We start from the raw sequence: 23,159 nt of genomic DNA, 5'->3' as shown, positions 1-23,159 counted from the left end.
TCTAGTATTATCCAATTGAATTAAACAGTGTGGTAAAGATGGGTAAATGTCTTCCACTTATCGTCACACGGGGTCTGATCTGATGCCATTTCTTAACCCTGATATTTCCTGGGCACAGTGCGACACCATAGTTCACACAGGACAAACAGGTGCATATGGCTTGGTAAAGTTAGCCCAAGGATTCTCTCTGAAGTCTACAGTAACTTCCCACTGCCCTCTACTGGTTAGCCTGGTTAACCAAACATTGCATTTCCAGAACATTAGTAGGGGCGCTCTGTGATGGTTAAAATGGCAAGTTTTCCAAACATTGACAGAGCTCTCCAGGGAAGTTCCCATCCGGTGGCTATAATGTCTTCTCTATACATTAGGACTCAATTCGAACGCTATTTAACATTATATGAACGTTGCCTGTTTGCTGGGTTAATATTACAAGCCTGGCTTGCCTTGGTTCGGCTCAACTCAGTAGTGTGAAAAAGGGCTCATTTCCCTTACCAGCCTCTCCTTAAAGATTATGGACCGCAGCCATTTGAAGTCGAGAGCTTTGAAGGCAGAGAGGACGAAGAGGGAGTCCTGTTCGTAGCGTTCAGTCTTCTGGATGGCTCCCTCTGGGTAGGTGATACGCATGGTGGTCTTGGAGCCCACATCCTTTTCATAGCCAGACACTGGAGCCTCGTTCAACCTGCAACACACACAGGGTTCTCACAATCACAGGACCTGGGCTCTTTCTCAATTTGTCTTTCCACAATTCCTGGCATCCTCTCTCTTTGCCTTCTTCTCAAAACATATCGGAGGGAAGGAACTTTGGATGTTCTCTTCTAGAGATTTTGAGAAGGAGGTGAGGAGAGAGGATGGAAGGAATATAGGGAAGATTATTTAAGAATCCTAGTGTTAATTAATGTGCCTTAACTGACCTTGCAATCACATCGTACTCGTCAATCTTCACACCCATAGACTTGTTGGCCAGAATACCACCATTTCCCATGATGATGCACTTCTTACAACTCTGACTAGAAGAGCAGGGAAAAAACAGCAGAAACACAAGTTCTGAGGTTTGTGAAGTGAGAACATACCAAGTACTGCACAGTGATTCATTTGATTGTGATATGATATGTAGTTGAGCTTTCGCTATTGGGTCTTATGTTTTAGAGAATGTGACCTATGTTTAGTCTGAGTTCTACATCCCATGTGGAAAAATAAACACATTCTCAATTTCCTTAGTTGATGAAATCAGGTCTGCAGATTCTAGTGGCTGTGGAAAGAACCAAGACCTAAAAAGACAGAATGCTGGCCAGAAGTGAAATTATAAAACTACCAAAACAGCTGCCTGCTGCCTGTGTGATTATAATTCATTAATCCTTATGTTGGAAGTAAAATTACTCAGCAAAGTGTCCTGGATTGGAAAAACATATTTCTAGCCTGGTTCCGGATCTGTTTGTGCTTTCTAGCCAACTCATATCTAATGGTTGTTTTGGCCATAGGAGTTGGCAAGACAGCACAAACAGATCTGGGACCAGACAATATCTTTTCTGAGACAGCTCCAGAGTTTTCTGAATGTCCTGGCATAAACCCTTTTAAACTCCCCTAGACATCCCTGTTGTTGTAATAGACCTGTTATGGTGCTTGAGGTGTGACATACCTGTCCAGCTCCTCTCCCAGACCATAGCTCTTCGTTGCTGTCAGAATATTATCTATGATCTTTTCTGAGGAGAGAAGAGGAGAAAAACACAGCATCTGAGTGGAAGATGAAAGTCCTGTAATAACACATAAATCCCACCCTGCATCATCACCTCAGCAGAGAGACCAAGGTAGTGTTGTAAACCTGGTGGACTTTAAGACTTTGATAAAGGAACCAGGGAATGAAGCCAGAGGAGAGGCTGGGTGGGCTGACAGAGGGGAGGTGAACACTTCTTTATGTTATACAACCATCAGAGATATCTGGGTGGCCAGGCAGGCAGTCCAGGACAGAGAGGTAAGAGCAGGGCCTCATGCAGAGCATGTAACCTCCTGGGTCGGAGCAGAGAAGCGCTGAGTCCCAAATGGCACAATATTCCCTATACAGTGCACTACGTTTGCCCAGTGCCCTATGGGTCAAAAGTAATACACTATATAGCGGAAAGGGTGCAATTTAGGACGCAACAATACAGTATACAGCTTAAGATACTGAGAGGGAAAACGACAGGACACGAAGAAATACCCGGTTAGAGGAACGTCATTTTTAAACAAGCACAATCTCCAGGCTGATGCGGGCAACAATCCTTGGACCTCAGGGAATGAGGTTACATCACAACACCTCTGGAATCTTAGATGCTCTGGTTCTTTCAATACAACACTATACAACTGGCTATTTATCTAGACTGTTATTCGAGGAAGAAGAAAAGTGTAGAGTAAAGAATAACTTCAATCTGGATGTTTTCTATGCAATTGATGAGGGTAAATACACGTGCCCTATAATTCAGGGGATCAGGATTAAAATGATTGGGAAAACAGATGTAAGCTCAGAAATGCTGGACCATTTAACACGAGACGAAAGTCCACACGATTTGACTGTATAGCCTAGCAGTTGCGTGCTATTCATGATTATTGACATTCAACTAAATTGCCAGGGCATTAAATTGTCATTAGATACTGTTTCTCAGATACAATGGAGATCATAAGATGGAATCGTACTCCCACATGACCCAAGGATGACATTTTAGTCGGACATAATGGAATAATGGAATCACAGAGTTATGGAATCAGACCTTTTCATTTGTCATGAGTCATTTTTGAACTTTTATGGATTCAGTCCATAAAAACAGAGTCCCTATTTGACACATGATTTAAACGAATAACACATTTCCGTGACACAATCTACGATAGAATAATTAAGGGTCGCTCAGAAGCTGTCAACAGCATTGTTGTGGAGACAGTTACATCTTCGTCCAAAATTTCTTGGATATCTGTAGTGTGACTAACACTGGAGAGATAGGGCTACGTCTCAAATCGCACCCTTTTCCCTATATAGTGCACTGCTATTGAGTAGTGCACTATATAGGGAATAGGGTGCCATTTGGGACGCATTCGAGCTGTTGACTACTGCGGTGATATCCCAGATACAAACAGACTAGATCAATCGGGATGGATGGAAAGATTGTCTCTCCTTCCAGCCAAACCACACAGCTGATATCAGATGAGAGGGCTAAGCTACCATATCACCATCTGTAAGGGAGGGGGACCTAGGCTAGGCACATTCCAGAACAAAACAAATCTCTGACAATGAAGGACTCCAACCAGATCTACCAACCGATCAACATCAAAAGAAGGGTTACGTATGACCTTAATAACCTATGTTCAGTGTGATCCCACAAACTTCCCTATTTATTTAACTAGGCAAGTCAGCTAAGAACAAATTCTTATTTACAATGACGGCCTACCCCCGGACGACGCTGGGACAATTATGTGCTGCCCTATGGGACTCCCAATCATGGCCGGTTGTGATACAGCTTAGAATCTAACTAAGGTCTATAGTGACGCCTTTAGCACTGAGATACAGTGCCTTAGACCGCTGCGCCACTCGGGAGCCCTACTACTGAGCCTCAGAACAGAAAATGCCCAGGACGTGTTAGTTGGATGGGAGAAGAGAGTCTGTGTTGGTTGGACTTCCTGGTTCAGATCAGCCATGAGTATGAGGGCAGGCAGTCAGGCCACAAATACCTCACTGATTATTACTGATTAACACATTTAAATGAGAATAACCTGTATAAATAAAGGTTAAATTAAATAAAACTGATTAGCTGATGCTGTTTTGAAGACAAGGCTACATACTGTAGCGACTCATTACACCATTAGCATGTGTTTGGGTGGGATACTTGCGGTGTGAGGATCAAAAGCCTGGGACTGGGTGGTAATCAGGGCCTGTGACTGGTAGGCAGAAGGATGTGACGGTCAGACAGTGGTGCTGTGTTGGTGCTTCTCAATGCTACTGCCAAAGGGCAGGACATTGATGGACACAGTTCTCAGAGTCACAGATTTCTACGAGAACGCTAGCTAGCTTTCACCCTTCCTCTGATACCGAGAACCATGAACATCAAGACATGATCTTAACATGTTCTGCACACACAACATGATGAGATAGACTACACAGCCATCTCTCGATACCTTTTCCAGAGATATTTAGAGCACTGACACACTCGTTATCATCACTACATTTAGCCAGATTTATATTAAAACAGATTCCATTATATTAATATTGAACCCAAAATATTTATGTAAAACTTCGATGAGATGAAACACTTTAATTAAATGGGTGATCTCATTGTTTTAGAACGGATAAGTGAGGGGCAGGAAGACGGGGCAGGTTGATGCTTTGCTGTCATAGCCTGATCCCTGCATAGCAGCCTGATCCCTGCATAGAGGCCTGATCCCTGCATAGCAGCCTGATCCCTGCATAGCAGCCTGATCCCTGCATAGAGGCCTGATCCCTGCATAGCAGCCTGATCCCTGCATAGCAGCCTGATCCCTGCATAGAGGCCTGATCCCTGCATAGCGGACTGATCCCTGCATAGCGGCCTGATCCCTGCATAGAAGCCAGATCCCTGCATAGCGGCCTGATCCCTGCATAGAGTCCTGATCCCTGCATAGAGGCCTGATTCCTGCATAGCAGCCTGATCCCTGCATAGAGGCCTGATCCCTGCATAGCGGCCTGCTCCCTGCATAGAGGCCTGATCCCTGCATAGCGGCCTGATCCCTGCATAGCGGCCTGATCCCTGCATAGCGGCCTGATCCCTGCATAGAGGCCTGATCCCTGCATAGAGGCCTGATCCCTGCATAGAGGCCTAATCCCTGCATAACTTGGAGCAGCAGTGATGTTCTGCTCGATAAGGCCAGTATTTGTTCTCTCCCTCGTCTTAGCACTGACCCAGAGCCCATAGCTACATCCTCCTCCCTGTAGGTGAGCTACTTGGCTTTCTCGAGGCAACAGCATCCTCTACCAGGAGCTCCCCATTCTTCATGGTCATCCAACTGTGATTTGACTAACTATGAACAAAGACATGGATGTCAGTGGATGAAATAAACAGATACAAAACTGAGGTCCATACCTTGCGTTTTTATTCCAAAAGGTGGGAAAAAGTTGCTGATCTTGGAGAATCGTCTAAAGTTTGGATCGAGGAACATAGGGGCTGGTTTAGCGAACCTGAAGATAAACGGAGAGAGCACAATTTATAAAAAGTGAGTGAGACTAGTTCTTAACCTTGATTTAAATAGGGAAGTGAGTTATTAAGAAAAATATATTATTTACAATGACGGTCTAAATGGCTTGTTCAGGGGCAGAACAAGAGATTTTTACCTTGTCAGCTCAGGGATTCGATCTAGCAACCTTTGGGTTACTGGCTCAATGCTCTAACCACTAGGCTACCTGCTGCTAGTGACAATTAACAGACCATAAATAAGAGCAGCCAGACAGACAGGCAGACACGGACAGACAGACACACAGCCCCCACGTGGAGGTAAGGCAGGAGATGCTCTGATTAATGTGAGGCAGCATGCTTTACAGGATTACAAGAGTTGAGTTTCATGTAATCCACTGGCTGTCTCTCTCTTTATCAGCACCCAGAGCAGAGAGGAGAGATGTCTGACGTACAGTTCAACCATGAGAGGGATTTTTTTTTATCATGACCTAAGGTGAGTGAACACTCAGGAACTATAATAACTAGCATGGGTTAAATAGTGATCTTCTGCTGTACTCCCCAGTGTGTTAGTATCAGGCATCTTTAACATCATGTTTTTGTTTTCTTTATGCATTTAATTAACTAGGCAAGTCAGTTAAGAACAAATGATTATTTACAATGACGGCCTACCAGGGAACCCTTTTTCAGGGGCAGAATGACAGATTTTTTTTACCTTGTCAGCTCGGGGATTTGATCCAGCACCTTTCGGTTACTGGCCAAACGCTCTAACTGCTAGGCTACCTGCCGCTCCATCATCCCTACCATGGTTTGACTAACAGCCTATAACTCAGTCTCCTCTGTCTGTGAATGACTAGCCACATCATCTTGAGAGAGCACTCCAAGGTCTAATCATACTATAACTGTAAACACAAACACTGATTCCATTCTACAATGAAATCAGACACTTTTCACAATGAGCAGTTTGACCCTTCATTGCAGGTAATTGACAATGATGCAGGTAGTTGCCTGTAATGCAGGTACTGTGTTGACCGAGATGCAGGTAGTTGACCGTAATACAGGTACTGTGTTGACCGTAGTGCAGGTACTGTGTTGACCGTGATGCAGGTAGTTGCCCGTAATGCAGGTACTGTGTTGACCGTGATGCAGGTAGTTGACCGTAATACAGGTACTGTGTTGACCGTGATGCAGGTACTGTGTTGACCGTAATGCAGGTACTGTGTTGACCGTGATGCAGGTAGTTGCCCGTAATGCAGGTACTGTGTTGACCGTGATGCAGGTAGTTTTCATTTTTTTACCTTTATTTAACCAGGCGAGTCAGTTAAGAACAAATTCTTATTTTCAATGACGGCCTAGGAACAGTGGGTTAACTGCCTGTTCAGGGGCAGAACGACAGATTTGTACCTTGTCAGCTCGGGGATTTGAACTTGCAACCTTCCGGTTACTAGCCCAATGCTCTAACCACTAGGCTACACTGCCGTAGTTGACCGTAATGCAGGTAGATGACCGTAATGCAGGTAGTTGACTGTGATGCAGGTAGTTGACTATGATGCAGGTAGTTGACCGTAATGCAGGTACTGTGTTGACCGTGATGTAGGTAGTTGAGTTGAATGTGATGTAGGTAGTTGACCATGATGCAGGTACTGTGTTGACCGTGATGCAGGTAGTTGACCGTGATGCAGGTTGTTGACCGTGATGTAGGTAGTTGACCGTTAACCGTGATGCAGGTAGTTGACCGTGATGTAGGTGCGGGATACAGATAAGGGCCAAGACCACAGTGTAGAAATGTCCTGCCACCTGGATCAACCATAGACTGGCACCAGTTTAAAGACATACTGATGCCAACTGATATGTCAGACACCTAATGAGGGAATTTTTTGTTTTTACAAACACTAAGGTAATCCTTTTACCACGACTCATAATAACTACTGCACCACTCTGAGACCACATACCATTCAACTTGATTCTTCCTTTAGAGAAACGCATGCAGTTTCACCCAGTACATCTGAAGTCCGATTGAGTTTGAGGGGGAATGTTCAACATTGCATGTAAAATGAAAATTACAGTTAGGCTAACTCATTTTTTGTTGGTTTAGTGTTTCAACAAACATTTAGTATGTTCTGGTCTATTTAGTGCTCACATCTGTCTCCACTTTGAGATATCAAGCCTGAGACTGGGCCTCTGACTGACTGGGAACCTGGGTCCTCTTCATTTGGGCACACAATGGCAAACATTTTACAACGTTGTGCAACATAACATGAAAATGAGCCTTCCTTAAGTCCAGATAGTCCATCCTTGTTTTCTTACGTAGGTGCCTAATGAACATGACCTTGGTTGTTGTGTCACCACGAGTTTCAGACTGACATTTTCCATAAAGCCTCATCCTCACATCCTCAGAATGAAAAAGGACATACTTTAAGGTATATATGTGATAACACTATCACAGGAGAGAAAGATCCCACCAAGAAAAAATAATGCTGGTTAGAGGGACCAATTAGCCCAGGACAAGCTCTACAGAACTCTGGCTCTAAACATTGTACTCAGATCAAACCATGTCTTTCTCCCTGCCAGAGAGCCACACTTATGTGTGTGTGTGTGTGTGTGTGTGTGTGTGTGTGTGTGTGTGTGTGTGTGTGTGTGTGTGTGTGTGTGTGTGAACCTGCTCAGAGCTTCTGACAAGGCCAACACTCTTGATTATATGGCTATTTGCATGTTGCTCTGAGGCATCATGCTAAGACTTTCAGAACACTAAAGGAAAACGAAACCGCTCACATGGGACCTTTTCTCCAACTCAATCAAGAAACGCAGAATGAAGAATTAGCCAAAACAAATCATGAGTAATTAATGTTAACTCAAGCAGCCATGATTTGCTCCACTGACAAAGGTTAGACTTCATACAATGTATATAATACATTCAGCTTTTGAGTTTTGACAAAGAAAACTTGGAGATAATGTTGTTTCTGGTCTACCAGACTAGTAAATATTCTGAATACAGTAATATCACAATTTAAGTTCCCTCTCAACAAAACAAAATACACCTGTAGATGGTGGGAGAAACCTCACCCAGAAATTAGATGATGGAGAAACCTCACCCAGAACAGAGATGATGGAGAAACCTCACCCAGAACAGAGATGATGGAGAAACCTCACCCAGAACAGAGATGATGGAGAAACCTCACCCAGAACAGAGATGATGGAGAAACCTAATCCAGAACAGAGATGATGGAGAAACCTAACCCAGAAATGAGATGATGGAGAAACCTCACCCAGAACAGAGATGATGGAGAAAACCTCACCCAGAACAGAGATGATGGAGAAACCTCACCCAGAACAGAGATGATGGAGAAACCTCACCCAGAACAGAGATGATGGAGAAACCTCACCCAGAACAGAGATGATGGAGAAACCTCACCCAGAACAGAGATGATGGAGAAACCTCACCCAGAACAGAGATGATGGAGAAACCACCCAGAACACCCACCCAGAACAGAGATGATGGAGAAACCTCACCCAGAACAGAGATGATGGAGAAACCTCACCCAGAACAGAGATGATGGAGAAACCTCACCCAGAACAGAGATGATGGAGAAACCTCACCCAGAACAGAGATGATGGAGAAACCTCACCCAGAACAGAGATGATGGAGAAACCTCACCCAGAATGATGGAGAAACCTCACCCAGAACAGAGATGATGGAGAAACCTCACCCAGAACAGACCTCACCCAGAACAGAGATGATGGAGAAACCTCACCCAGAACAGAGATGATGGAGAAACCTCACCCAGAACAGGAGAAACCTCACCCAGAACAGAGATGATGGAGAAACCTCACCCAGAACAGAGATGATGGAGAAACCTCACCCAGAACAGAGATGATGGAGAAACCTCACCCAGAACAGAGATGATGGAGAAACCTCACCCAGAACAGAGATGATGGAGAAACCTCACCCAGAACAGAGATGATGGAGAAACCTCACCCAGAACAGAGATGATGGAGAAACCTCACCCAGAACAGAGATGATGGAGAAACTCACAGAGATGATGGAGAAACCCAGAACACCCAGAACAGAGATGATGGAGAAACCTCACCCAGAACAGAGATGATGGAGAAACCTCACCCAGAACAGAGATGATGGAGAAACCTCACCCAGAACAGAGATGATGGAGAAACCTCACCCAGAAATGAGATGATGGAGAAACCTCACCCAGAACAGAGATGATGGAGAAACCTCACCCAGAACAGAGATGATGGAGAAACCTCACCCAGAACAGAGATGATGGAGAAACCTCACCCAGAACTGAGATGATGGAGAAACCTCACCCAGAAATGAGATGATGGAGAAACCTCACCCAGAACAGAGATGATGGAGAAACCTCACCCAGAACAGAGATGATGGAGAAACCTCACCCAGAACAGAGATGATGGAGAAACCTCACCCAGAACAGAGATGATGGAGAAACCTCACCCAGAACAGAGATGATGGAGAAACCTCACCCAGAAATCACCCAGAGATGATGGAGAAACCTCACCCAGAACAGATGAGATGATGGAGAAACCTCACCCAGAACAGAGATGATGGAGAAACCTCACCCAGAACAGAGATGATGGAGAAACCTCACCCAGAACAGAGATGATGGAGAAACCTCACCCAGAACATGGAGATGATGGAGAAAAACCTCACCCAGAAATGAGATGATGGAGAAACCTCACCCAGAACAGAGATGATGGAGAAACCTCACCCAGAACAGAGATGATGGAGAAACCTCACCCAGAACAGAGATGATGGAGAAACCTCACCCAGAACAGAGATGATGGAGAAACCTCACCCAGAACAGAGATGATGGAGAAACCTCACCCAGAACAGAGATGATGGAGAAACCTCACCCAGAACAGATGATGGAGAAACCTGAACAGAATGATGGAGAAACCTCACCCAGAACAGAGATGATGGAGAAACCTCACCCAGAAAAGAGATGATGGAGAAACCTCACCCAGAACAGAGATGATGGAGAAACCTCACCCAGAACAGAGATGATGGAGAAACCTCACCCAGAACAGAGATGATGGAGAAACCTCACCCAGAACAGAGATGATGGAGAAACCTCACCCAGAAATGATATGATAGAGAAACCTCACCCAGAACAGAGATGATGGAGAAACCTCACCCAGAACAGAGATGATGGAGAAACCTCACCCAGAAATTAGATGATGGAGAAACCTCACCCAGAAATGAGATGATGGAGAAACCTCACCCAGAAATGAGATGATGGAAAAACCTCACCCAGAAATGAGATGATGGAGAAACCTCACCCAGAACAGAGAAAGTGTTTCTTTAACCCAGACAACCCCTTCAGTCTTGGCAGCTGTTGTTTTTTTGTTCATGTGTAATATCACATAATGAACAGCAAATTAGCTGTGATCTGGCGGGAGATAACAAACGGCTAATCAGAGAATGCTGGAATGTCTGCAGCTTAACAATTAAGTAATACTTTGCTGTGCAGGGCAGGCCTTATGAATGAGAGCCTATTTCCTTTGGGGCCCTCAGTCGCATACCGACAATCCTCCTCTCACCTGCTGCTAATTTGTCTCTCAGAGAGAAGAAGAAAGGAGAAAGACGGAGAATAATAATGAGAAGAATCAAATCAAACTTTATTTGTCACATGCGCCAAATACAACAAGTGTAGAGCTTACTGTGAAATGCAATACTTACAAGCTCTTAACCAACAGTGCAGTTGAAGAAAGAGTTATGAAAACATTTACCAAATAAACTAAAGTCAGAAATTATAAAAAAGTAACACAACAAAATATCAATAATGAGGCTATATTTGCGGGGGTACAGGTTAGTCGAGGTAATTTGTACATGAAACTAGGAGTGAAGTGACTATGTAAATACTCCGGTGGCCATTTGATTAATTGTTCAGCAGTCTTATGGCTTGGGGATAGAAGCTGTTAAGGAGCCTTTTGGTCAAAGACTTGGTGCTGCGATACTGTTGAAGAAGAAGAAGAAGAAGAAGAAGCAGGAGGAAAAAGAAAGAAGAAAGAAGAAGAAGGATATGAAAAAGAACAAAGGAAAAAGAAAGAGAAGAACAAGAAGAAAAATAAGAAAGAAGAAGTAGAAGAAGAAGGAAGAAAAATAAGGAGAAGGAAGGAGAAAAAAAGGAAGAAGAAAGAAGAAAAATAAGGAGAAGAAGGAAGGAGAAAAAAGGAAGAAGAAAGAAGAAAAATAAGAAGGAGAAGAAGGAAGGAGAAAAAAAGGAAGAAGAAAGAAGAAAAATAAGGAGAAGAAGGAAGGAGAAAAAAGGAAGAAGAAAGAAGAAAAATAAGAAGGAGAAGAAGGAAGGAGAAAAAAAGGAAGAAGAAAGAAGAAAAATAAGGAGAAGAAGGAGAAAAAAAGGAAGAAGAAAGAAGAAAAATAAGAAGGAGAAGAAGGAAGGAGAAAAATAAGAAGGAGAAGAAGGAAGGAGAAAAATAAGAAGGAGAAGAAGAAAGAAGAAAAATAAGAAGGAGAAGAAGGAAGGAGAAAAAAAGGAAGAAGAAAAAGAAGGAGAAGAAGAAGGAGAAGAAGAAGGAGAAAAAAAGGAAGAAGAAAAAGGAGAAGAAGGAGAAGAAGAAGGAGAAGGAAGAAGAAAAAGAAGGAGAAGAAGAAGGAGAAGAAGAAAACAACGTAGAATATCGGTCAGTTTCAGGTCTTTCTCTCTCTCTCTCTCAAATATCTCTCTCTTTATCTCTCTGTGTATTGTGGGAGTTGCGTGTCTAAGGGTGCTAAACGAGACCAGATAAGTGGATGGGGCCCATCGCTCTCACGCACTGGGACGACCGCACAGCACAACAGACCAAAAAAAGATACCAACTCCCATCGGACTGCCCGATGCATCCTGGGGCTCTTATTTAAAATAGTGAAAGAGAAAGAGAGAGAGAGACAGAGAGAGAAAGAGAGAGAGACAGAGAGAGAGAGAGAGACAGAGAGAGAGAGAGAGATGGGGTGGTTAGAGAGAGAGAGAGAGAGAGAGAGAGAGAGAGAGAGAGAGAGAGAGAGAGAGATACAGAGAGAGATGGGGTGGGGTGGTTAGAGAGAGAGAGACAGAGAGATGGGGGTGGTTAGAGAGAGAGAGAGAGATGGGGGTGGTTAGAGAGAGAGAGAGAGAGAGAGAGAGAGAGAGAGAGAGAGAGAGAGAGGCCCTATGAAAACACCATACACAGGTGAAGGTATTGTCATGGTGTGGAGCTTCTCTAGTGTTGAATAATTGAGAAAGGGAAATGGGATATTCCATCTCTCACGCCACTCTGAACAGGGAGATTTCCACATGACAGGACTAGTGTCCATGATGGCACAAGGTACATAAGTAAAGTACATTGTGTAAGAAGGAGATAGATAGACAAGAGCACAAATGGGAACTGGATCGGGATCGCTCAGTGACCATAGTCTTCTCTTGTCATTAATAAGTCAGGGTCAACATTCACTACACATCAGGATCGTTAATCAAATCAAATCAAATTTTATTTAATTGCAGGCTTTGACAAGACATTTGTATATGTATCGTTCATAGTGAATTACACTATCCTTTTAATAATAACCAATATTAAAACTACCAAATAAAGTTCACATCAGTGGTAACTTAATGAAACATCTGACATCTTTAATATATAATGTGTAAAATAGAGTTGTCTGAAATTTGTAATGGATGACCAGGAAGAAAATGTGTTTCCACAGTGCTGTGGATGGTAGGAAATCAGTGACCTTTCACCAGGCAGAGGCAGAGGGTATATCTCAATTTGTCTTTCCTTGATTCCTCATGCCCTGTCTCCTTGCCTCCTCAAAACACATTGGAAGAGAACATCCAAGGCCCCTCCCCTTCAGATCTTCTCCACCAATATTTTTTGATAAGGTTGCAAATAGAGAGGACACAAGTAATCAAGGAAAGATTGAGAAAGATCCAAAGAGGCAGAAGTCACAGGAAGGTCAACATCTTCACTGAGGGTTCCCTGACCCTTGACCCCTAAACTGTCAAATGGGAGGACCATCTGAGTCATTCTAACCAATCGTCTGGGGTCAAGTCACCTATGACTCTCCATGGCTGTCTCCCTCTAGTCGGGGCGAGCCGGACAATGGGCCAGTGGTCTGCCAGCAGACAAAGCAGCAGTTCTATGCTTCCTGTGTTCTTTTTCTGGACGGAGGAAGCGACTCATGCTCACAATGTGAGAGGGGCTTTCTGTTGGATCTGAGATGGAGCCGACGATAATCTGTGGGTTTATTGTGAAGATGTCGAGACTCAATGAAGTTGCATATACAATACAGTAGGGCACTGAGGATTAGAAAGTACAACTGAATGGAGTCATGAGAGCGAAAGCTGTGGTCAGAGAGTGAAAGAAAACTGTGAATGAGGCCGTTGTCAAAGTAGCGCCATCATCATCTCAACTAAACTTGAAGTAACACACTTTACTAAAATAGGGAGAGAAAATGATCATGGGGTGCTGAATTATAACGATGTCTCATAAACCAAATTATATAATATCATAAATGTATCATAAAACAAATGATATAATATCATAAATGTATCATAAACCAAATGATATAATATCAGAAATGTATCATAAATCAAATCACACTATATAATATCATAAATGTATCATAACCCAAATTACACAAAATAATATCATAAATGTTTCATAACCCAAATAACACGATATACTATATAATAAATATAGTATAAATGTATCATAAACCAAATGATAAAATATCATAAATGTTTCATAACCCAAATAACACTATATAATATCATAAATGTATCATAAACCAAATTATGTAATATCATAAATGTATCATAAACCAAATGATATAATATCATAAATGTATCATAAACGAAATTATATAATATCATAAATGTATCAAAAACGAAATTATATAATTGTCACACCCTGACCATAGTTTGCTTTGTATGTTTCTATGTATTGTTTGGTCAGGGTGTGATCTGAGTGGGCATTCTATGATTGTTCCTGTCTCAGTGTTTGTTCCACACGGGACTATTGTTGTTTTTGTAGTTTATTATATGTATAGTTTTCTTATTAAAAACAAACATGAATTTCAACCACGCTGCATTTTGGTCCTCCTCTCCTTCGACGGAAGAATCCCGTTACAGAATCACCCACCACAACAGGACCAAGCGGCGTGGTGACAGGCAGCAGGAGCAGCGCACGGAGGACTGGACATGGGAGGATGAGTTGGACGGTAAAGGACCCTGGGCATAGCCAGGAGATTATCGCCGCCCCAAAGAAGAGCTGGAGGCAGCGAAGGCGGAGAGGTGCTGGTATGAGGAGGCAGCACGGCGGCGTGGATGGAGGCCCGAGAGTCAGCCACAAAAATGTCTTTGGGGGAGGTGTGGCGAAGCCAGGTAGGAGACCTGCGCCAACTTCCTGTGCTTACCGGGGAGCTAGAGAGACCGGGCAGGCACCGTGTTATGCTCTGAAGCGCACGGTGTCCCCAGTGCGGGTGCATAGCCCGGTGCGGTACATACCAGCTCCGCGTATCGGCCGGGCTAGAGTGGGCATCGAGCCAAGTGCCATAAGGCCGGCTCTGCGCATCTGGTCTCCAGTGCGTCTCCTTGGGCCGGCTTACATGGCACCAGCCTTGCGCATGGTGTCCCCGGTTCGCTTGCATAGCCCAGTGCGGGCTATTCCACCTCGCCGCACTGGCAGGGCGACCGGGATCATTCAACCAGGTAAGGTTGGGCAGGCTCGGTGCTCAAGAGCTCCAGTGCGCCTGCACGGTTCGGTCTATCCGGTACCACCTCCCCGCACCAGCCCTCCGGTGGCAGCCCCCCGCACCAGGCTGTCTCTCCGTCTCATCCCTACAGGTGCTCCCGCCTGTCCGGCGCTGCCGGAGCCCCCCAGCCCAGAGGCGCCGGAGCCCCCCAGCCCAGAGGCGCCGGAGCCCCTCAGCCCAGAGGCACCAGAGCTTCCGCCCCTCTGTCCCGAGCTGCCCCTCTGTCCAGTGGGGTCATTTAGTAGGGTCGCCGTGGTTAGGAGGCCACGGAAGCGGACAATAGGGCGGACTAAGACTATGGTGAAGTGGGGGCCACGTCCAGCACCAGAGCCGCCACCGCGGACAGATGCCCACCCAGACCCTCCCCAATAGGTTCAGGTTTTGCGGCCGGAGTCCGCACCTTGGGGGGGGAGGGGGTACTGTCACACCCTAACCATAGTTTGCTTTGTATGTTTCTATGTTTTGTTTGGTCAGGGTGTGATCTGAGTGGGCATTCTATGTTGTGTGTCTAGTTTGTCTGTTTCTGTGTTTGGCCTGATGTGGTTCTCAATCAGAGGCAGGTGTTAGTCATTGTCTCTGATTGGGAACCATATTTAGGTAGCCTGTTTGGTGTTGGGTGTTGTGGGTGATTGTTCCTGTCTCAGTGTTTGTTCCACACGGGACTGTTGTTGTTTTTGTAGTTTATTATATGTATAGTTTTCTTATTAAAAACAAACATGAATTTCAACCACGCTGCATTTTGGTCCTCCTCTCCTTCGACGGAAGAATCCCGTTACAATAATATCATAAATGTATCATAAACCAAATTACACTATATAATATCATAAATGTATCATAAACCAAATTATATAATATCATAAATGTATCATAAATGAAATTACACTATATAATATCACAAATGTATCATAAACCAAATTATAAACTGGGTGGTTCGAGCCCTGAATGCTGATTGGCTGAAAGCCGTGGCATATCAGGGCATGACAAAACACATTTTTACTGCTCTAATTATATAATTAAGCAATAAAACCCCCTGGGGTTTGTGGTATATGGCGTTGCGTTGTGTATAAGAACAGCCCTTATCCATATTATATTGCCCATATACCACACCCCCTCGGGTCTTGTTGCTTAATTATATCACATCATATCAGAAATGTAAAAAGCTTTGGCTCACATTGGATAGATGGTGGTCATCTTGGCAGCTGCGTAGCCAGGCTTACAGACTCCCTCGCTGAGATTACCATACTTGTACATCAGCTCCAAAGGTCTGTGGTACAAAGAGGAGAGGTCAGAGACAGAGAAGAGGTCACGGCAAGGAGGAGAGGTCAGAGACAGAGAAGAGGTCGCGCAAAGAGGAGAGGTCAGAGACAGAGAAAAGGTCACACGAGGAGGAGAAGAGATGGTGTGTGAAGCATGAATAGAAGCTTTCTAAAAGCCTAAAGGGCTACACAAGCCTAAGAAAATAACCAGGAACATTCTGCATAACTGGAACTGTTAAGAACAAATAACTAGATCATTGAACCTTTGAATCCAAAAAATACATTTTGATGAATATTTGATGGCTCTGTACTGTAAACAAATATCTTAACATGTCTTTAATCTGTCATTGCTGTGTACAACTAACTGTCTAATGCTCTATCATAATACATCATACTCTATATCATAATATATGATCCTCTATCATAATATATGATACTCTATCATACTCTATCACAATATCTCATACTCTATCATCATGTACAATACATTATCATACTCTATCATAATACATCATACTCTATATCATAATATATGATACTCTATCATACTCTATCACAATATCTCATACTCTATCATCATGTACAATACATTATCATACTCTATATCATAATATATGATCCTCTATCATAATACATCATACTCTATATCATAATATATGATCCTCTATCATAATACATCATACTCTATATCATAATATATGATCCTCTATCATAATACATCATACTCTATATCATAATATATGATCCTCTATCATAATATATGATACTCTATCATACTCTATCACAATATCTCATACTCTATATCATAATATATGATCCTCTATCATAATACATCATACTCTATATCATAATATATGATCCTCTATCATAATACATCATACTCTATATCATAATATATGATCCTCTATCATAATACATCATACTCTATATCATAATATATGATCCTCTATCATAATACATCATACTCTATATCATAATATATGATCCTCTATCATAATATATGATACTCTATCATACTCTATCACAATATCTCATACTCTATCATCATGTACAATACATTATCATACTCTATCATAATATATCATACTCTGAAAGAAAACAGTACAAGATACTGTATCTACTGTGGAGGTTGGGTTAACAAGATCAGAACTCCTATACGTTTAATTTCATGTAATAAAAGCCAACGAATAAAAGGATAACATAAAAAGGTTAGGACATGCACAGATGGCCTCCCTACTTAGCTTAGGGCTCAAGCATAAGAGCATGATACCCCCAGCCTAAAAAAGTTGAGCCAGTTACAACTTTATCTTGATTATTGTCCCGTCATATGGTCAAGTGCAGCAAAGAAGGATATAGTTAATTACGCTGCAGCTAGCCCAAAACAGAGAGGCACATATTGCTCTTCATTGCAATCAGAGGGCTAATATAAATACTATGCATGTCAGGCTCTCTAGGCTAAGAGTTGAGGAAAGACTGACTGCATCACTTCTTGTTTTTATAAGAAACATTAATGTTTTGGAAATTATAAAATTGTTTGTATAGTCAACTTACACACAGCACTGACACACACACTTACCCCACCAGACATGCCACCAGGGGCCTTTTACAGTCCCCCAGGTCCAGAACAAATTCAAGGAAACATACAGTATTATACAGAGCCATGATTGCATGGAACTCCCTTCCATCTCATATAGCTCAAGTAAACAGCAAACCTGGTTTCAAAAAACAAACAAAGCAACACCTCACGGCCCAACACCTCTCCACCATGTGACCTACTTGTTGTGTGTATGTACTGACATGTATGTGGAACTGATAGTAAGACTAGCTGCCCAGTAAGACTAGCTGTTGCCATTGGTGTCAATCCTAATAAAATCAACAAGAAAAAAATCTAAAATCTAAACCCTAAAACCGTTTTGACTGAAACAGCTGCAGTGAATTAATGTACAAATATAAGAAACTAATTGGTGAAAACTCAGAAGTAACAAGTCTTTCACCAAAAAGGGAGGGAAGCTTTGTTTATTTTATGTAGGCTCTCACCTCTCTCCGTTGAGTCAGTGAAACACAAATAAAACCTTTCAACAGACTACGTATCTACGTATCTATCCATGGGCCAGTGTGTGTGGGGGAGAGACAACCTGTTGATTGTGGAATGTATACTGGTGGAAAGAATCCCTCACATTTCACCATATCTGCATCCAAAATGGCACCCTATTCCCTATATAGTGCACTACTTTTGAACAGAGCCCTACCAGCCCTGGTCAACAGTCGTGCACCACATAGCGTGCCATTTGGGACGTATCCCAGGAGTTACAGTATCCCTCCATTTCCAGCAAGCTAAAGATAACCCCTAGAGGTCCCTAAAATTATTCAGACTTAGAGATGACTCGGCTTGACAATGTAAAATGGTTTCTAGTCGAGGTGGGGCTGGTCGTTGGTGAGGGCACCAGTTGTTGACAGATCGTTCGTTAAGAAAACGGAAAACAGTTCACCTCACAGGGAGAGGTTACATTCCAAATGGCAGCCAATTCCCTTTATAGTGCACTACTTTTGACCGAAGCCGTATGAGCCCTAGTCAACACTAGTGGTATAAATAGGGAATAGGGTGCCATTTGGGAAGCAGCCAGAAGGCCTGGTTCACATTTTTAGTACCACACACATTGGTATTAATTACTGCTCTGAACAGCCGTTTTAACCTCATTAATAACCTGATGAGCCTATGGCTTAGTCAAATAAACAGAGAGGCTATTGGACGAGCAGCCAGAGGAACTAGATCAGGTAGGGCCCAGCACCATAGCATTGTAATACTGTATAATAATAAGCTATTCCACTTACAGTAGCAGACACTTTTGAGTGCAAACACTTTTAGTATTCAAGGGTTTTTCTTTATTTTACTATTTATTACATTGCAGAATAATAGTGAAACATCAAAACTATGAAATAACACATATGGAGTCATGTAGTAACCAAAAAACCTCTAAACAAATCCAAATATATTTGAGATTCTTCAAAGTAGCCACCATTTGCCTTGATGACAGCTTTGCACACTCTTGGCATTCTCTTAACCAGCTTCATGAGGGCGTCACCTGGAATGCATTTCAATTAACAGGTGTGCCTTGTTAAAAGTTCATTTGTGGAATTTATTTCCTTCTTAATGCGTTTGAGCCAATCAGTTGTGTTGTGAAAGGGTAGGGGTGGTACACAGAAGATATTTGGTAAAAGACCAAGTCCATATTATATCAAGGAACAGCTCAAATAAGCAAAGAGAATCAACAGTCCATCATTATATTTTGATTTGTTTAACACCTTTTTGGTTACTACATGATTCCATATGTGTTATTTCATAGTTTTGATGTCTTAACTATTATTCTACAATGTAGAAAATAGTAAAAATAAAGAAAAACCCTTGAATGATTAAGTGTGTGCAAACTTTTGACGGGTACCGAATATAACTAATTTAATCATGAACAAACACACACTGTAACACACAAAAATAAGTATCTTGCGAAATGACTCAAAGCAGTAACATGGTCTTTGCAGCAGTGGTGTAAAGTACTGAAGTAAAAATGCTTTAAAGTACTACATAAATAATTTTTTTAGGCATCTGTACTTTACTATTTATGTTTTTGACAACCTTTATGCCACTACATTCCTACAGAAAATATGTACTTTTTAATCCATACATTTTCCCTGACACCCAAAAGTACTAGTTACATTTTGAATTTTCAGGTAGGACAGTAACATGATCTAATTCACACTCCCTACTGCCTCTGATCTAGCAGACTCATTAAACACAAATACTGCATTTGTACATGATGTCTGAGTGTTCGTAAAAATACATTAAAAAAATAAAATTGTGCTATTCGGTTTGCCTAATATAAGACATTTTATGTATAGCATTTACTTTTAGTTTGTACTTTTATTCAAGTATGACAATTGAGTACTTTTCCCACCACTGTACTTAAGTACATTTAAAACCAGTTACTTTTAGATTTTTACTCAAGTAGTTAATTGAAAAAAATACAAAATATCCTTACATTGAAGACTTTTTGCAAATCCAATCAGTTGTGCCCAGTGAGATGGTCTTAAGAGTTTGACGACTGTTGAGGTTACCCAAAACATACATGAAGATCATGTAGCCAAAAACACAAAGCAATGTGAAGGGGTAAAGCACAATACTGGATAAGATAATGTATTAAGGGACTACTTACAGATGACCACCCAGCTTCAGCAAGAATCCCTGTTTGTCATACACTAGATTGGCAGAGAGAAAGAGAGATGAAGTATGTCGTTGATAATGAAAGAACAAGGAACAAAATTAAACATCGCAAAACAATTGAATACAAACTAAAACAAAATTAGTTTAGTAATCAATGGTTACTTTGATATTCATCTGTGGAGAAATTATGGATCATCTATAGACGAGGACCAAGATTCGTAGGTACCATAAAGCTTAAAATAACAACTACAATCTGTAAAGTGGAAGACAATAAGAAACATTTAATTTTGTGGAACTTTCTGTTGAAGCCTGGGTCATAGGACACGCCATAGACCATGAGGCAGTAGTTATTCCTACTTATGACGTGGACACATCGTCATCTTCATGAAAACCTATCTGTCTGTCTGCAATCATTATATCATATCAGAGGTCACAGTAGCCGTCCTTTAATCTGTCAATGACTGTTTCCTATTTGCCCTTTAGATACAGGCCTGCTACATTACTTCATGGGAGTGGAATAGTAAAACAATGGTGGATAGAAAAGGACAGCAAGCAGGGCATCATACTTGCTCTTCTCAATGGTCTGGCTGGCAGAAGAACCAGGGCTAGCCAAAATGTGTCTCGATAAATTACTTTATGTCATTTAGTTTAACTGATTTACTGATGTCAGGATAACCTAACCTCAAACAAAGCTTCCTCCATTCACAATACCAGGTTAAAAAAACAATTATTGTTTCGAACCCAACATTTCCTGTAAAACAGAAGTAAACAGAGGGATTGTTCAAGCTTGTATTTGAAAAACAGCAGAGCACAAAAAAAACACAAAGGGGGAAAGATTTTTAACATTTGCCGGGCAGAGTTAAATGAAATTGACCCAGAAGAGACCAGACCTATGGCCTCTCATTAATAGTCCAGTTACTCTAGTTATCCAGCTCTTTCATGGTGCTGGTATCTGCCTGCTGAAGCAGAGAACTCAGTAGGCACCGCTGCTTAAATGGAAATTAAGCATAAAGAAAAAGAGAAGACAACCAGTCGGTGGACTTCAAGAACACAGAAGATAAAGCTGTGGTTGATCTCTGGCTGTGTGACTAGACCACAGTGTTTGTGTGTGTGGGGGAGAGGGGGTGTCCTCTGGTGAGGTCCATGGAAGGCTGATGGGATTGGGAAGTTTCTGTGAAGTGTGGTGGGTTGGTTAGGGAGCAAATGAGGAGGTGCTTGATATTATTGCTGGGCTGAGAGAGGTTTGTTCCCTGACGGGAAAGCAGCAAGCCTCATCAAGTCAGCTCTAGATTCTGGGTTCTCGATTCTGGAAGCCAGAAGAGCCCATGGGTCCTGCTCTTACAAAGACATCATGATAGTGATGTGTTGAGAGGTGATGTATTTCAATAAATTAAACACATACTGTAGATTGAATAGTACAGTGACCACTAATATCACCTGATAAGACAGGTATACTATTTACAGCAGATGTCATAAATTCTAGATGAAGTTGTTTGTTCACGAAGTGTAAGAACACCTGAAAGTGAGTCCTATGAAAAAGCCAGGCTGTTTTAAAATGCAGATGAGTTCCTAAGATCTACAAAACCTCCCAACATGGATTCCTGCTTTATTAACCTGAATCTATACTACCTGAGTGGAATAATGTTGTAAGTATTCAGTTAGATCACGCTGGACAAGCGTCTATCCAAGGGAATACCAAATCAAATCAAATCCATATTTATTCATCACACACACAGTTTACAGCAGGTACAAAAAGTTGCAGCAAAACGCTTGTGTGCTAGGTCCCTCAACATTACAGTACCATAGAATTGGTCCGCCCATCACAGATCATTGACTTGAATGGGAAAGTCTGTTCCAGTAATTCTATGGGGAATACAGTGCGAAAACAGGTGGTTGATTGAGTAGTGTTCGTCATAGGGTTTGATATAAACAACAAGCCATATTAACCGCTGCCCTCATTATTTCCACTTACACTACCAACACCCTCTCTCACAAGACCACATCCATCTCCTGTTCTGTTGCTACTAGGCAGCTAGGCTAGGCAGCTAGGCTAGGCAGCTAGGCTAGGCAGCTAGGCTAAGCAGCTAGGCTAGGCAGCTAGGCTAGGCAGCTAGGCTAGGCAGCTAGGCTCGACCACCACCAACATCATCATTCACTGTTTGGCCTAACTGGGTTAAAACTCCAACTGGGTAAAGTGTTGCTAGTAAGTAGGACCACAGTGCAAATCATGAGATTAAGCAACAACCCTGAATAAAAATAAAATTGTTACAGCTGTGAAAGGGCTTAGATCAACACGACACTGTGAGTGTTTGTTGTTCAGACTAGGAGAAACAGATGACACAATGATTAAAATTCTATCAAGTTTACACAGTTGAAAGGCTTGGTTTGAGGGTTTGGTTTGCACATCATTGGACATTCAGGAGTCCAAACAAGTGAATAATACACATTCAGCCTAGTCCAAACAACTTTTCTTACTATGGCAACTACCAACTACCTCCTAAGGTTCCTTTCATTAAAAACCTGCTGCGCTCTGTGCTTGAAACCAGCTCTCTGTCTCCCTCGTGTTCATTACACATGCTGAGTCTCAATTTGGTTGTCACATTTTGTGAATTCTTGGTTGGTGAGCGGACCCCAGACCTCACAACCATAAAGGGCAATGGGTTCTATAACTGATTCAAGTATTTTTAGCCAGATTCTAATTGGTATGTTGAATTTTATGTTCCTTTCAATGGCATAGAGGCCCTTCTTGCCTTGTCTCTCAG

General features: G+C 42.3%; 1 protein-coding gene across 4 annotated transcripts in view; it reads right to left on the bottom strand.

The window, feature by feature from the left end:
• The window catches only part of LOC112251285 (CMP-N-acetylneuraminate-beta-1,4-galactoside alpha-2,3-sialyltransferase), a 75,484-nt gene that overhangs the window by 32,845 nt on the left and 19,480 nt on the right, over positions 1-23,159 (bottom strand). For 3 of the 4 annotated variants that reach the window (XM_024422194.2, XM_024422191.2, XM_024422195.2), the window contains 6 exons: positions 20,390-20,432; positions 16,097-16,189; positions 5,079-5,173; positions 1,637-1,700; positions 912-1,007; positions 493-679 (listed from right to left, as the gene is read on the bottom strand). In XM_024422194.2, the coding sequence (XP_024277962.1) occupies positions 493-679; positions 912-1,007; positions 1,637-1,700; positions 5,079-5,173; positions 16,097-16,189; positions 20,390-20,432 (578 nt within the window). The remainder of the gene's footprint in view (positions 1-492; positions 680-911; positions 1,008-1,636; positions 1,701-5,078; positions 5,174-16,096; positions 16,190-20,389; positions 20,433-23,159) is intronic. The other variant, XM_024422192.2, reaches the window with a different exon arrangement.

Source organism: Oncorhynchus tshawytscha, linkage group LG05, assembly GCF_018296145.1.
Source record: "Oncorhynchus tshawytscha isolate Ot180627B linkage group LG05, Otsh_v2.0, whole genome shotgun sequence".
Lineage (NCBI taxonomy): Eukaryota > Metazoa > Chordata > Actinopteri > Salmoniformes > Salmonidae > Oncorhynchus > Oncorhynchus tshawytscha.
This window is presented reverse-complemented; position numbering and strand designations above follow the sequence as displayed.